This window comes from Poecilia mexicana, unplaced genomic scaffold (assembly GCF_051168715.1).
Source record: "Poecilia mexicana isolate PSO_F unplaced genomic scaffold, ASM5116871v1 scaffold_15, whole genome shotgun sequence".
Classification (NCBI taxonomy): Eukaryota; Metazoa; Chordata; class Actinopteri; order Cyprinodontiformes; family Poeciliidae; genus Poecilia; species Poecilia mexicana.
In genome coordinates, this window is record NW_028263384.1 from 10010954 (window position 1) to 10026072 (window position 15119).

At 41.8% G+C, this 15119-nt stretch overlaps 2 protein-coding genes across 2 annotated transcripts in view; both read left to right on the top strand.

Annotated features, from left to right (window-relative positions):
- znhit2 (zinc finger, HIT-type containing 2) lies at window positions 1–2032 on the top strand. Its single transcript, XM_014975850.2, has 2 exons — window positions 1–104; window positions 261–2032. The coding sequence occupies exon 2, from the start codon at window positions 321–323 to the stop codon at window positions 1965–1967; it is 1647 nt and encodes a 548-aa protein (XP_014831336.2). The 5' UTR covers window positions 1–104; window positions 261–320; the 3' UTR covers window positions 1968–2032.
- Window positions 2033–3070: 1038 nt separating this feature from the next.
- The window catches only part of lrpprc (leucine-rich pentatricopeptide repeat containing), a 64650-nt gene continuing 52601 nt past the window's right edge, over window positions 3071–15119 (top strand). Inside the window, exons 1-11 of the mRNA XM_014975862.2 lie at window positions 3071–3290; window positions 4652–4854; window positions 4997–5119; window positions 5315–5436; window positions 5709–5767; window positions 6014–6100; window positions 6204–6330; window positions 6484–6628; window positions 7497–7648; window positions 7782–7887; window positions 7978–8085. Of these exons, the coding sequence (XP_014831348.2) occupies window positions 3112–3290; window positions 4652–4854; window positions 4997–5119; window positions 5315–5436; window positions 5709–5767; window positions 6014–6100; window positions 6204–6330; window positions 6484–6628; window positions 7497–7648; window positions 7782–7887; window positions 7978–8085 (1411 nt within the window). The 5' untranslated portion in view covers window positions 3071–3111. The remainder of the gene's footprint in view (window positions 3291–4651; window positions 4855–4996; window positions 5120–5314; window positions 5437–5708; window positions 5768–6013; window positions 6101–6203; window positions 6331–6483; window positions 6629–7496; window positions 7649–7781; window positions 7888–7977; window positions 8086–15119) is intronic.

A 15119-nucleotide genomic window follows, 5' to 3' on the forward strand; every position in this document is an offset into this window, starting at 1 on the left:
GGTTGAGAACCTCTAGAGAAGCTCATACGTCATCAAACAGCGACGTGACAGTTTACTTGGGACAGCAAACGTGAAACGTTGGGTTTTGTGCAGACAGAACAAAAGTAAGTCAGCATTTTTTACTACTGTATTTTGTTTTACATTTAGACATAATACCTGAATTGTTCGTCAGACATTCAGTCCTTAACCGAACTTTCTCCGTAACTCCGGTCAATACATGAAACGTCAGTAACACGTCTGTGTTGTTTTTATGTTGCTAGGTTTATCCCCTTTGAGACGCGGCGCTCTTATCGCCCTGTTTCTGCTCAGTTCTTCTCCTTATGAATCCAGTAATTAGACGGAGCCTTCCTCCGTCAGTGAGGAGTCTCCTGACGGACATTTCTCCAAAGGAGGAGGAGTTGTGGACCGACCTGGAGCCCGAGACAGAGGCTGTGGCCAGGGATGGAATCGTGCTTCCGTCCAGAGGAGATGGAAAAGGAGAGTTGCTTTCTCCAGCCAGGAACCAAAACGAAAAGATTTCAGAGGACGAGTCTAACGCCAGGATAAGCAGGGCAGTGTGCATGCTGTGTGAACGGAACCCCTCTAACTACACCTGTCCACGTTGTAATCTCCAGTACTGCGGCTTGTCCTGCTACCGGAGCCCCGACCACTCCTCCTGCTCCGAGGAGTTTTACAAGGAGTCTGTCCTGCAGGAGCTGAAGGACATGGGGAAAACAGAAGCAGAGGGTAAGAGGAAGATGCAGGAGATTCTGCTGGGACTGAGGCAAAAGGCAGACATGACGCATGGAGGAATGGAGAGTTTATTAAAAGAAGCAGACATGGTGGGAGACGAGGAGGAAGAAGCAGTGGAGAAGGTGCAGGCTATGGAGCTCCTGTCAAGGTTGGCAGAGCTTCAGCAGTCCGGAGAGGAGAATGCACCAGAGATGGAGGCCATTCTGGGAAAACTCGAGGAGATCGGAGGAGCAGAGGTGACTGCTGACGGTACAGAGGGGGAGCCGGACTTGGCCGAGCGACTGTCGGGACTGGACATCGACAAACTCTCAGAGGATGAGCTGTGGGAACTTCTCAGCAAGGAGGAGCAGGAGAAGTTTGTGAGTCTTTTGAAGCGGGGAGACCTTAGCAGGGTGGTCCCTCTGTGGAAGCCCTGGTGGGAGGAGCACGAGGAGAACGGCAGTTCTCTCATCCAGGTGTTGCAGGAAGATGTGAACGAGCCGGAGAAGGGTCACATTGATGAAGTCAAGACATCGCAAGAAGATGACGAGAAAACGGTTAAAGGAGGGAAAAGTAAAGGAAGCTCAATTAGCGTAAACGTTCCCTCAATCTCTGCAAATATCCCAAAGCTGAGCTCCTTATGTGCAAATCCGTCTCCTCTGGTTTGCTACAGCGTAGTAAATGTCCTTTACAGCTATGCCTTTTCCCTGTCGCTGTTTAACGGTGACACAGATTCGCTGATGTTGGAGTTCTGTGACATGACTCTCTCTCTGTCTGAGGCTCTGAGCTCGGGGAAGGTGTTCAACTCTGTCCAGGAGGCCTTGGACTGCGGAGAGGCTCTCATCCTGCTTGGGGGCTACCTCGACAGGGAGGATCCTCTGGCTCCGGCCAGAGCAGCGGAGGCCGTGGCTCACATCATGACGGGCAGAGACAGACGAGACGCCTCAGGTTACTCCCTGGCAGCCTTGAGCCAGCTGCGCAGGATGCTTTCTAAAGCCAGGGGGAAGCTATCCAAGGAGGGAGAGGAAGGGACAAGGAGGCAGAAGTACTTCCAGGCAAATAAGAAGTGTGAATTCTTTCAAGCCTGGGTGAAGGACAACGTCCAGCAGGTTCGCAGACTTGCTGTCGAGCTGTGGAGTGAACACAATAAAAGAGAGGGCATGAGAAGAGGCATGGAGAAGGCAAAGACTGTAGCTGAGGAGAATTTGAAGAAAGAAAAGAGGAAAAGAATTAAGCTCATTGAGGAGCTGAGCTAAAGATATATGTATGTGTATGTGTTTGTCCAAAGAAGTTATGGTTACATAAAACGTGAAAATTGTAATCTGGTCTGGTCTTTTCATTTTACGCTAATAAATTTTGGGTAATGTGTTGTTTTAGTTAAGACAATTTCAGGAAGGAATATATATTCCTATATTTCCAGTTCTATTGATGATCTCCTTCCCCTCCCCCACATATTGCTTTTCCCTAGATTACAAGAAAATTTTAATTAGTCGTTTTTGGAAATATTTCCAGTGGTAAAAACAAAGATAGTCATGGTGGGGAAAGTGAAGTAGCCCTACTAATCACTGTTTACTTTGGCTTGATTTGAAAAGCTGGAGCTGACTGAGCAGATAATACAGTTGATTAATAAACTTGTATAAATTTTATTCTTCCTATGTTACTCTGTACAGAATAGGAAAAGGTAATATATAATGCACATCTGGATTAATTTAGCGAGGAAAAATCATGACTGGACAAGTTGTACAGGTGCAATCCTCTCAATCTCACTCGAATTAATCGAGATGCTGAGGGTGAAAAATGTGTCACAAACAAGGAAAAGATGAGTCAGTCAGTTTTTATGCAGAATAATACATTGACAATAACATATGTGAGTAAAATATATTAATGACATTTGATATTACAGAGAAGAGAGGAAGGAGTGGGTGAGCATTGGGACTAAATCTAAATTTTTAATTTCCAAATATTAGTCTTTTTGAAAAGTTTTTCATATACAAAGTAACAGTATTTTACAGGGCAATTGTCTTGAAGTTTCTCTAATTCTAGACCATTGTTACCACGTTTAATAGTTGAAATAAAATGTCTCTTGTAATACTTCCGGAATTATTCACACATGAATAAACTATGCGAAGTAATGTTCACATCTTTATGTTTAAAAGACTGCTGTCTTGCACAGTTGAACTTCTTTCAACCTCTAAATTTTCTTTGCTTAGTTTCTTTCTTGCCTTCATGGTCAGTATTACATTCCCTTCCAGCTGCTATAATATATTCCATGTGTTCTGTTTTCAATTTGTTGAAAATGTTATAAAAAAAAAAACATGCCCATGTTGGTACTCTCGCGAGATTCTTCCATAAGACTATTGTCACGTGGTGAGGAAGTTCCTTCACGTTGCGACAGAAAACATGGCTGCGCTCTTGAGATCAGCCCGGTTACTTAAGTTTTCTCCTTCAGGCTTGCTCCAGATCCCCGGGAGCAGGAGGAGCGGGGCGCCGCTCAGTCGCTTGTACAGCGGGGTTCCAGTCGGCAGAAATACCGGCGTCTGCTCCAGACAGCTCGGTCGTGTTTCTGACAGCGTGAGCAGGTATGTTCCTCCAGGTTAGCTGGGACCCACGCGTGAAGCAGGGATGTCATTGGGGTTCAATGACAAAGACACAGTAAAATGCCAGTAACAAAGTGGCCAAAACCTTTACATGTTTAAACCTTAAAACATGTGTTGTTGCAATGGAAGCAGTTTAACATGCGCAATTAGCTTTTGTTGGACTTCTCAGTATACATGGCTCCATTTTTATGCAACATTAGACGTTTCGTAACACTGAGACAGCACATATACATTCCCTCTTTAGCTTGGTATAAGAGCCGTCGTGTCTCTTATTATTATCAAAGACTAAGCGCTTTTTCTGTAGCATGTTAGCTTTTAGCATGAGGCTAGCTCATTTAGAGTGGGATGCTGTAGCAGCCAGTCTTTTTTAAAATACTAGTGAACTATATCTGTTTTCTTAATTTATCATATTAAATTAAGTAATAACCTGTAGCTAGTTAGCATTAGAATAATTTATGACATTTGACGACAGGCTACTTTAGCATGACTGTAATCCTTCAAGGTCACAGCTCATTTACAAAATCACAAACTGCAAGCCACTGTGCTTGGTGAAGAACTGTCACTGCACATCTGAACACACCGTCACCACAGTGGTGATGGCAGCATCATGCTGTGGGGATGGTCTTCTATTGAGGGGCAAGTGCCATTGATGGAGATGAACACAGGGTAATCACAAGGAAAAAGAAGCTGCAGACTGGATGGAGGTTCACCTTGCTGCAAGACTTATGCTGTTTGTATTAAAGCATATTCATATGGATGGCCCAGTCAAAGCACCATCCTAAATTGAATTAAATTGATCTTCACATATGCTCTCCATCCAGTCTCGATCTGACAGAGATTGAGATATACTGTTAAGATGAGTTTCTGACTGAAGATGGAAGAGAGACCTTCCCAAAATGACTGGTTGGTGCAACTAGTATGGACTTGATACTAATGCGTAATTCACTTTTTAATATTTTTTTTTTATATTTGAAGAAACTATTAAAACTCCTGCAATATTTTGCATTGATCTACCATGTAGAATCTCCATAACATACTGGATTTTGTGGTGGTGATCTTGGAAATAATATGGAATTTTTTTCCTGAAGTTTCCCTAAATCTTGGCAGGAGAATAAAAGGACACAAATTTTACAGAGAGACGACCAACCTGCTGCTTCAACTATACAAAAGCAGCCACTGGCTTTAATAGATTTTGTTGTAGCATCTTATTTCTTGCAGGATAAATTACACATGTCTTATTAGCAACTCTGGTGAAACTTGAGTTGATCTTTTAGTTATGTGACGAAAAGAAAAAAAATACTTGAATGCTTTCTCTGTTTCCCTTCGCCTCATGTCCTCCTCAGGTGTGTGTGGCCTTACACAGCCGGTTGTGTGCGCAGCTATGCCGTGGCCACAGAGCAGAAGGACGAGGCCGGGCTGGCGGTGCGGACCAAGCAGGCGCAGCAGTTCGATTGGGCGCTGACCAGACTGGACAGCTCAGTGAGGAGGACGGGACGCATCACCAAGACCTTGCTGATGCGCATCTTCCATGACATCTGCAGGGCAGGTAGGCGGGCAGATCTCAGAGAAGTATGGACTGTGCGTTATCAGTGTCACACAGCAAACTAAACTACAAGTGTTGGGACATTTTTTTCCGTTCTGATTTTTGTTTACATCCAACCGCACTTTGTTTCCCGCTCTGCGTCCAGGCTATCCCAGCGGTAATCACGCCTTGTTGCTGCTGCGCAGCTGCGGCTCCTTGCTGCCTGAGGTACCGATGGAGGAGCGAAACGAGTTGGCGCACAGAGTGTGGAATAAGCTGCAGGAGCTGGGTAAGAAACTGAACATCAGGTGGTTGGAGAATTCACTGCAAATCTGAGGACAAATTTACCTCCAGCATATGAACATTTATTGGACTTAGGATTACTTAAGTTATTCAAACCATTTGTATAGAAGTGGTTTTTTTTTTGGGGGGGGGGGGGGGGTTCACATTGTGCTGAATCTGAACATTTGAACATTTTCTCCAGGTGCACAGTATGACGTTAGTCACTACAACGCCTTGCTGAAGGTTTATCTGCAGAATGAATTCAAGTTCTCCCCCACTGACTTCCTGGCTAAAATGGAGGCAGCGAAAGTCCAGCCGAACAGAGTAAGTGCAGCATTGAGTGAATCCAGAACGTTGTTGTTTTTTAATGTAGAAAAACACATTATATTGGCTTGATTCCTAGGAAGAACTTTACAGTAAAAACATTTTTGTCTTTGCTCTGTATTTTTCTAAAGCATTATTGAGCTTATCTTTTTTTGCCTTGCTGTAATTTGACTTTACTTTACATTTTGATTCTTTGATAGGATGCTGCTGTTTCAGTATTTTCTTTTGCAGTGATGATATAAAACTGAATTTTGTTTTGTTGCTGCGAACAGGTGACCTACCAGAGACTGATCGCAGCTTACTGCCAGAATGGCGATATCGAGGGAGCCAGGTGAGCAAGTGCTGTAGTTTTAGAAAATCTTTTAGATCCTTTAATGTACAAAATAAAAAGTTTTCCAGAAACCAATTAATTAATTAAAACTTTTCATGTGACTCTGAGGCTGGTTATTCCTCACCTCAGCAGAATGCTGTGTCAATTCCCTTACAGTGTTTTTAGCACCTGAATCCAATCAGTTTATTCCTAATGTTTTATTCTGAAAGAACTGATGCCATTCTGATTACTTGCATACTTTCACAGCACCATCTTGGGTTTCATGAAGAGCAAAGATTTGCCCATCACAGAAGCCGTTTTCAGCTCTCTGATAACAGGACATTCTCGCGCAGGGTGAGTTTCGCAGTTTTCGATCCGTTCGTAGAGAACAGATTGTTTTGAAGCAAATTTTTTTAAACCCTTTTTTTCTTTGTTTTTTTTTTTTTTTACTGTGCAGCGATATCGAGAGCGCCGCCAACATCTTGTCTGTGATGCGGGGAGCCGGAGTTGAGCCGAGTCCTGACACATACGTGACGCTGCTGAACGCATATGGTGAAAAGGGAGATCTGGAGAGTATGAAGAAGGTTTGTGCTTATCGTAGTAAATGTTTGATATGAATGGCTTCCATTTTGAAGCCATCCTGCATCTTCCATCTGTCCTGGTTGACTTTTTCTCCAATGTTCACACCTACATGTTCCTCTTTCCCCATCCCTCATTTTACTCTCTAACCTTTTCAGACTCTGGAGGCAGCAGAGAGCGCAGACTGCAGCCTGATGGATCGAGACATCATGCAGGTCATTTTAACTCTGGCCAAAGCCGGACAACAGCAACACATACCAGAAATGATCGAGCGTCTAAGACACGAGAGGGGCTACATACCAGGTAGATGGAAAGAAATAAACGTCAAGTTTTCTGACAGCAGCAAACACTAATATCAGACAAAAATATGGCTGATGTCTTCTGATCATGGAGAGACTGGCTGTTCACCATTAGATAATAAAATCTCAGTTTTAGTAGATATCTTAATTTGTCTTGGATGTTTTAAGTTTACACATATTTTCAAGTCTTAAGAAAATGGAGACTGAAAAAAAATTTGTACTTCAAGTCTTTATTCACCGTCTCGTCATCTAGAAGTTGTCCTTCTCTCGCTACTTTCGTATTGCTTTCCTCCTTCTATTCTTTCTTAGCTTTCAAGGTTTCCCCCAGAAAACTGGCTAAGCCCGGTGGGTAGGGTTCATTCAGCGGCCCGCCGTCTTTTAGAGCTAAAAATGTTGAAACTTGACAGGAAATGTGAAAGTATCACTTGATAACTGTGTGTTATTAAAATATTGGAAAATTAATACTTGAACACCAAATATAAAGTCTTAAAAATGCAAACATTAAAAAAAAAAAAATCAATTCTTACCCTGCTGGGGGCACAAGTAAAGCCTGGTGGCCCGCCAGTCTTATAATACACTGGGGTAAACCCTGGCTTTCTTCTCTCTTTATTTTCTTCCTTTTTTCATTTTGTTCTTCTTTCCTTTTTGTTTGTTCCTTCTCTAAATTATGTTGTTCATCTGTTTTGTCCCTCCTTCCCGTTTTCTGAAGATTTTCTATGTTCCATATTTAAAGCTTACACAATGTGGAAGTGTCATTCATTCATAGTGAACTTTTGTTTGGTATTTAAGATGGACTGTGTAGGAACTCTGTTTTTGTCAGTAAACATGGCACATAATCCTGTGTCTGAATGTCCTCCTCCATGTCCTTCCAGATGCCATGAACTTGTGTCTGAGCCTCATCACCCAGGGACATGAAGATGCAGCGTTTAACCTCCTGAAGACATTCCCTTCTCTCCAGTCAGAAACCGATGACTCGCCCAACCTCGGATACTTCTTCCTCAGACACTGCGTGAACATGGGCACGGTACAGCACAACTCAAATTTCCTCTAATCCTGTCAAAAAAAAACAACAAAAAACTGTAGGTTCACAGTTTACCACCCACTGTAAATAGTGAGCCATATTGTAATGTACCTGCTACGTTTGGCTAACGTTTCAGGCGCTGGAGAAGATTGTCCGCTACTGCAAAGAGCTGCAGGAGTCGAACATTCACACCTCGTCGTTCACCTTCACTCTCTCTTGCGCCCTGGAGGCCAAAAATCTTGGTAAATCCATCGACTAAATCTATTCATGTTCTCCAAATTGTATTTTACTGAAAACCAAGCAATTTTTTTGTCTGCTTTCTTCTACTGCAGGGATGTCTTTGGAGCTGATGAAGACACTGAAGGAGGAGAACTTGCCTGTTAGGCCTCATTACTTCTGGCCTCTTCTTACTCAGCCTTTGAAGGAGAACAGCATCGATGGTACAAACACACATGCAAACACAGACGGTTCAGAACGTCTCTTCAGCCTGTTAGTAAAAAAGAGGACACCATTGTTTCACAGTGAGCGCTTAAAACATTGTTATAACAGGATAATTTGAAGCAGAACATTTCTCTAAGACTGGAATGGGCTCATTTTCCATTTGATTCATCTTTACTTAGTAACCAGCTGGTCAAAAACTCAATCTTTTCAGTGATTACACCACATCTGAGTGCAATTAGGTTACACCAGAAAGAACACGCTTCAGTGTTGAAGGTTTTGTTTAGGAAAGAAGACTCAAAGTTGGCTATTATTAGTATCAGGAGGTGTTTAAAAGTAAAGACAACAGTAACTCAGAGATGAAAGAATCGATTTCCTGTTCATTCTGTCTGATCAGTGTGTATCAGGAAGGCAAGGCGTATTTAGTTTTTCTTCAGGCTTTTGGCTGTTTTCATCTTGTCACTCACCATGGCGGCACATTAGCCTTGTTTTTATCCAGTTATCATGCAAATTTTGAGCAAATGTTTTGAAATTTTGAAAAAAAAAAAAAAAACGGAAAGAAAAAGCAAATTATTAGTTTCCATCTATTGGTATGGAGCAAATCAACCAGACTAAGCAAAGTGTAATTGCATCAGATGTGAGTGTTGCCCATTACAAAGTAAATTTTCACTGTTACTTTGTGAGCTGTGATGAAGAGGAAAATGTTTTACATCAGGACTTCTTTGCAGATTTGTTCCCAGCTTCCCTTTAGCGCGTTAACTCTACTTTGGAAAAGCCAAAATCCACCAGACCTCCAACTTTTTTCCAAAACTGAGGAAATTATTTTCAAATTTAGCTGTTTCTGTTTGTGATATTTCAATATACACATTAAATGACGATGGAAACACGGCGTCATTATGTTGAGATGAAAAAAGTACAAGAAAGAGATGTTATCACTCAGTTAAATTTTAAATTTTTTAAAATTTCGTGCTAGGTTTTTGGCTGTAAGCTTTTTAGAAATCACTTCCCCTGTAAAAAGGAGAGATCCTTGGTGTTGTCCCAATATAGGGGAACAATTGTGTCTTCTTAAATGACCACTATTATTTCTCACAGTTGTGCTTTGGCTCATCCAAATCAAGCTACTTTTAGCTCCATGCGTAAATTGTTTGTTGATGTGATGAAGCCCTAAGAGAAAGTAAAAACTCCTGCATCTGAATAATAAAAAAAAAGTTCCTCTTTTTTTTTTCTGAGGGCGTAGAGGGGATTATAACATCTTCTGTACCAGAAAGAGCTTTTAAAGGGGAGTTTTTACTCAAATATTAATGACCTTTGAGAGCGAACCAGCTGGGACAGATTTCACTAGGCTGGGCAAGTCGAGGGGCGAAAAGGTCTGATCCCTGCGTGAGAGGGTGTGTGTGCTGACACACACCGTGGCCTCTCTAGAGAAGTTCTAGAAAAACCCAAACATCCCAACTTTCCTTTTCCATCCAGTTTGACTCCCAGAAAGCGCTTTCAGACATTAATTTCATGTTTCTGCAACTCTCCCTGACGTCCAGTCACTCTTTAGTTGCAAGTTTCTGGTTGCTTGGCCTTACTAAACAGCTTTAGTTTTCTTCTTGCTTCAGTGTTTTCCTTAACATTTTTTTGGGAAACACATTTGCAGAAGTTTAAGAATAACAGCAACAAACCACAACTATTTGTTTTTTTCAGTTTGCATTTAACGGAGCTCCAGCTGAGATAAAATCTTTTCCACGATAGACTTAGTTTTGAACTAAAAATATAATTTAATGCATTTAGGCTTCTACTTGGACTGGGTCATTTCGATACTTGAGTAGTATTGAAATGAGCCCTTCCTTTAATCTAAACCATAGCATTTTAGCTCTGGTTGCATCTTTAGAGTTGTTGTCTTTCTGAAGGATGACCTGCTGACCTTTGCCATGGTAAGACAGCCTAAGCTGTCTTGTTAGGCGTTTTGCTTCAGTGGGTTTCTTCAGTTCTTTTGTCTTTATCTGTTCCTTTATCTGTCCCTTACTGCGATTGCACACAGGATACCGTGAGCTCTGTGCTCGGTTTCTGGACCTTTGGTATAAATGAGTTATTTTGATTAGTTGCCTGAGGTTGACGCTTGTCTCTCTTGATCTCCTCCCATTAGACTTTAAAGCTGCTTTCTAGTTAAAGTGAAGTCAAAGACTCGCGCTACAAGCAGAAACCAAAGATAAGTTCTGCTGCACCTTTTTTCATGTATGGGGCCGGGATCCAGATTTTCAACTTCACTTGTCTTGTCATTTTCTGTCAGAAAATGATTTATTTTGATATGCGAGCAGAAGTGGCTGCTGCATAGGGAAAACAACACTCTTCAGTGTAGTAGTTGTTACTGAACAAAGGAGGAAGATGAGTAGCTAGGTGTGAAGAGCTGTTTAAAATGAATCTATAATTTTCTACTTGTCTACAGTTCTGTCTGACTGACAGAGAGGGTCACATAACAGGTTGCTCTTTTATCCTTTTGAGTTCCCAAACTCTGTGCGCTAAAAGTACATTTTTATGTTCCTTCCTGTTTATTGGACATAAATCTGCTGAAAACAAAAAATAATTGTTTTTGCTTTTTAATGTTAACAAGAACAGACAAAAACACAAGTGAGGTTTCATGGACTCTAATGGACAGTCCAAACCAAAATGAAAAAAATGTATCAAAATATGCAACAATTTAGGTTTCTCATAACCGGCTACGTTGAGAAGTCCTCCACGTTTCTGAAATCGTAACGGGTGCCAGATTAGATGCAAACATTAAAGAACAAACCATCGAAGACGGATGACAGATATGCCTGTTTTTTTCCAAAGTACTCTCCCTCTGGTTGTCGTCGGAGACGGGCCAGTGTGAGAAATCATCTCGTTCACAGATGACGGACATCTCGAGACTTGTCAGGACTCGCAGCTCATTAGCTGGCGTGTTCTGTCGACTGCGCTCGGCAGCAGTTTGGTTTTTAAGTGCTCCATGTTCGCAGAGCTCGGAGTCTCTCTTTGGGCTTTTTTGAAGCAATTAATAAGTGATGGATTTTTTATTATTATTTTTTTTCTTACTTTCTTTCCCCTCTCTTTCGCCGGCCGGTTGACGGCATTGGAGCTGGCAGGGCAGCCGAAAACCGGCGAGGCCGGTGTTGCGCCGCGGCAAATTGAATCTTCCGTGCGGTCAAGACTTATTCCCAGTCTGACTGGTGAGATGTCTCGGTGCGAACGCGTGCAACTCGACAGACTTAAGCTCCGACCGCACAGTCGGACAGCATCCATTTACGTATCGCCATGCGGAAAGGAGGAAGGAAGAAAGGAAGGAAAGTGGAGAAACTTCTCCCTCGCTCACACTTGCTTGTTTCCAACAGTGTTTGCCTTAATCCTCATGAATCATGCAGCGTCTCCCCCCTTCTTCTTCTCCCACACATTCATTGGTTGCATGAGGCGCTCGTGTGTGTGGGTGTGTGTGTGTGAGGGGGTGGATATGACTTTCGGAGGGCAGTGCAGGTGATGTGACTGATGCAGAGTGACTTGATTTCATGTAAATGCGAGCGCTCTGAGGGAATTCACTTTGGATTACGCGCCCCACTGTGCATGGCCCATGAAATATTAAGCGTCGTGTCACTTTTTGTCCACAGGTGTCACTAGCGGGCAGAGAGGCCTGAGCTGAGGAATGGGAGGGGGTTTTGGCGGGGGAGGAAGAGGGAGAGAAAAATCCCCTCACATGTTGATGAGGTGTGGATTTGGTGGGTTTAGCGAAAGCATATGCTCGGCCCTTCTCGCCACCTGCCGCCAGCTAGTCACAGCTTGTCAGTCCTTGTGACACAATGTTCTCTTATAAGTTGTGACACAGCAGGGCCAGTGAAAGAAAGAAAGAGAGGGAGAGAGGGTCTCTCTTTCACCTTGCATGTTTTGGATAAAGTCCTCGTTTGGTCTGTTTTCCTTCCTTGTAACAAAATAGCATCAAAATGCTTTACCTGAGCTCTTCCTGAACATTTTTTCACACATTTCATCGCAAATCACCTATTGTGGAAGTCATTTCTCCTCTTTTTTAAAATTTTTTTTCCCCCACAAACTGCTTTTGCCTTCTAGCAACAAAGTCTACCTTGAGTAAATCATAGGCGAAGAGAAATGGGCCGGACAGATGGTGTTGGAGGAGAAAGGAAAGGGGAAGTGACAGGTACTCATGTCCAAGGACGGGACGAGATGACAGCCACCGGTTCACTCTGCTCCTCTTCTCCTCCCTCTCGTGTGTCCTCACTTCCCCGTCTCTGACAGTTAACCTGGAGACATGAGGCTGATGGTGATATCTTGTGACCACTGCCATGCTTAACTCACTACTTTGATACTTCTTGCCCGGATAGAACGTCACGTCTTTATGCTGACCGACCTGGAGAGGTCTCTGGTCTTCACAGCTCTTCTTCGTGCCAAAATCGCTTTGCAAATTTCTCAGACGGCAGAGAAAACAATAGTGGTTATTTAGTTAAAGGAGAGAACGTTTGATGTAATGGTGTCAACAGATCCATCATGTTCCTTCTTAGACAGAGGTTAAAAGTTCACAAAGACGAGTAAAAGCTTTTCTTTTTCTTTTGAAATACATTGAATCTTTCTTTTGAAGTTATGCTTTCTCTCGCTCTGTCGCAGCCTGAACGAACCACATCCTTTCCAGCACAAAGCTGCTTTTCCAACATATTTAATCACCTCACTGATTCTGAAAATAACAAAAATTATTCTTTAGTTATTTTGTCACCAACAATCCTGTGTTAACTTACTTACTTAATATTACTATTTCTTTATTTTGGCCATTTTAACCTTTTCATACACAAGTCAAAAAACAAAACACAATACTGAAAAAAACTAAACGGAAATAAACAAAATGAAAAAAGAAAAACAACAAAATGAATACAGAAATAAATAATATTTTAATTCCTGCCAATGACTTGAACATAAAGTGTAGACAGAAAAAAGCAAAGGTGGAAGCATAAGCTTATTATACTTTAACTTTAATACATACAAAATCAAAGCAGCAGAATCCTCCCTGCATGTTTTTCTGAAAAGCGTCTCCAAGAAGTCTGAACTGAAGAAAAAAAAAAAGTCATAATCAAACCTTATTGGATTTGTTTATCAAATTATTTTTATACTTTTTTCATTTAAGAGTGAAAAACAGCTTCCCCTCTTCTTTTCACTCTTCACAACAATTATTCCACATGTGAATACCTCTAAATGAACCACAGTTTAATATTTGTCCTAACCTTTAGTTTTTTGTTTTTTTTTTAACAAATCTGTCTTTCTTAATTCATAGTTTCTTTCTTTCATTTCAAATCACTTCTATATACACAGGGAAGGAGTTTATTATTGGCTTCTTAACTCTCCATAACATGAAGGTGCTGTTCCTACAACTAAATTTTGAGGACAGATTTTTCCCATAATCCAGATATTATACACATTTATTGCTTTGGGTAGTTTGGAAGTTGTTCGCGGGTCCCATTTCTTCCCCAAATAAAAAGTAACATGACTCATCGCGAAGAATATTAGAAATATCCTCTAAATCTTTAAATGTTGGAACTCAAAGCCGAGCAAAGAAACACTTGGGTTCAAAAGGTTAAAAGCTTCTTGCTTGAAGGCATGACGAGCAGAAAAAGAAAAAAACTCCTCCAGCTCTCGTCGCGTGAATGAAAAAGTGCTGATGATCATGGAAGCTCATGTCCGGAAGACGGGAAACATGTGAGGAACGTCCGGCTTCCGCATTTAAACCTCCTGCTCTCCATTCACTTGTTTTTCTGTCTGTTTGGCTCAGCGTGAAATTGATTATGGTTTATTCAGGAAGATGGCAGGTGCTCCCTCTCTCCGTTCACAAAAAAAAGGGACGGATGGAAGTGATGAGAGGGGTAAGAATGAAGCGATGGATGGCAGAGTGGATGGGGATCCTCCATTGAGAAGAAAGGGGAAAATTGTCTGTTTACTTTTTTTTTTTGAAAGATGGCTAGATGGATACTGGGAGAAGTGGATGAATGAGCGATACGAAGGGAAGAGAAGTCTGAATGGATGGAGTGGCTCAGGTACCTCTACCTGGGATAATGCAGGCCAGCCGCAGGTTTTAATGGCATATAAAAGCCCAGAACTCATCTTTTATTGATGCAAAGAGCCTGATAGGTGAACACACAAACGCAAGAATCTCTCTATCTCTATATATACAACATACGCTTATGTGTGTATGAACTAGAGGAAGCACTTAAGGATAGTTTTCTGCACATGAAGAGGTATTAGTAACATTGATAGCGCTGCATCAGTATTTCTGTTTTACCCACCATTCACCAAAAAGCACAAACATGAGGTCATGTGTCTTGGCTCTCTCAGGCCTCTCTCTGCCTCTTACGCTCCAAGACACGACGTGTTGAGCAGCTTTTCCATATGCATGCGGTTGCTTTGGCCAACTTTCCTGGGGCAGGACCTCAGGGTTCTGCTGGAGAGCAGGGTGCAAGAGTCCATTTGAGGCCAAGTGTGTGTTTATGCCCACATATGTTTACCAAGCAGCCTGGTTTCTGAGAGGAACATTAGCGTTATAACAGTCAAGGGTGTGGAGTACTTCCACAGCTGCAGGCTGGAACGTGAGAGTGAGTGCAGAAAAGTGTGTGTGCAGTATTTGACTGCAAGACATGCAAGAGCCGCTTTAGGTGAACATGCATGAAGTTAAGTTTTTACATTTTTGTTTTTTGAAAGCAGAAACGGGCCAGTATGGAAATTCTTACTGTATGACAACCTTGGATGAAAACACAGGTTTTTGATATAGGTTTAAAATGCTATCACAACATTCTTGCAAAGATAAGTGATTATAAAAAGTATTTAATTGTGGCAATGCATCTGCCACAATATAAAATCAGACCGCTGCAACACAAATACTGCCATAAAAATTAAAAATTTGTAGCAAATGCCTACTTCAGAACATCAGCATCATTAATTTGCACACAATATTTACATGCAATCATGTTTATTTTTTAATTTACAGATATTAATATATAATCATAAGAAACTATGCTGGGGAAAAGAGCAA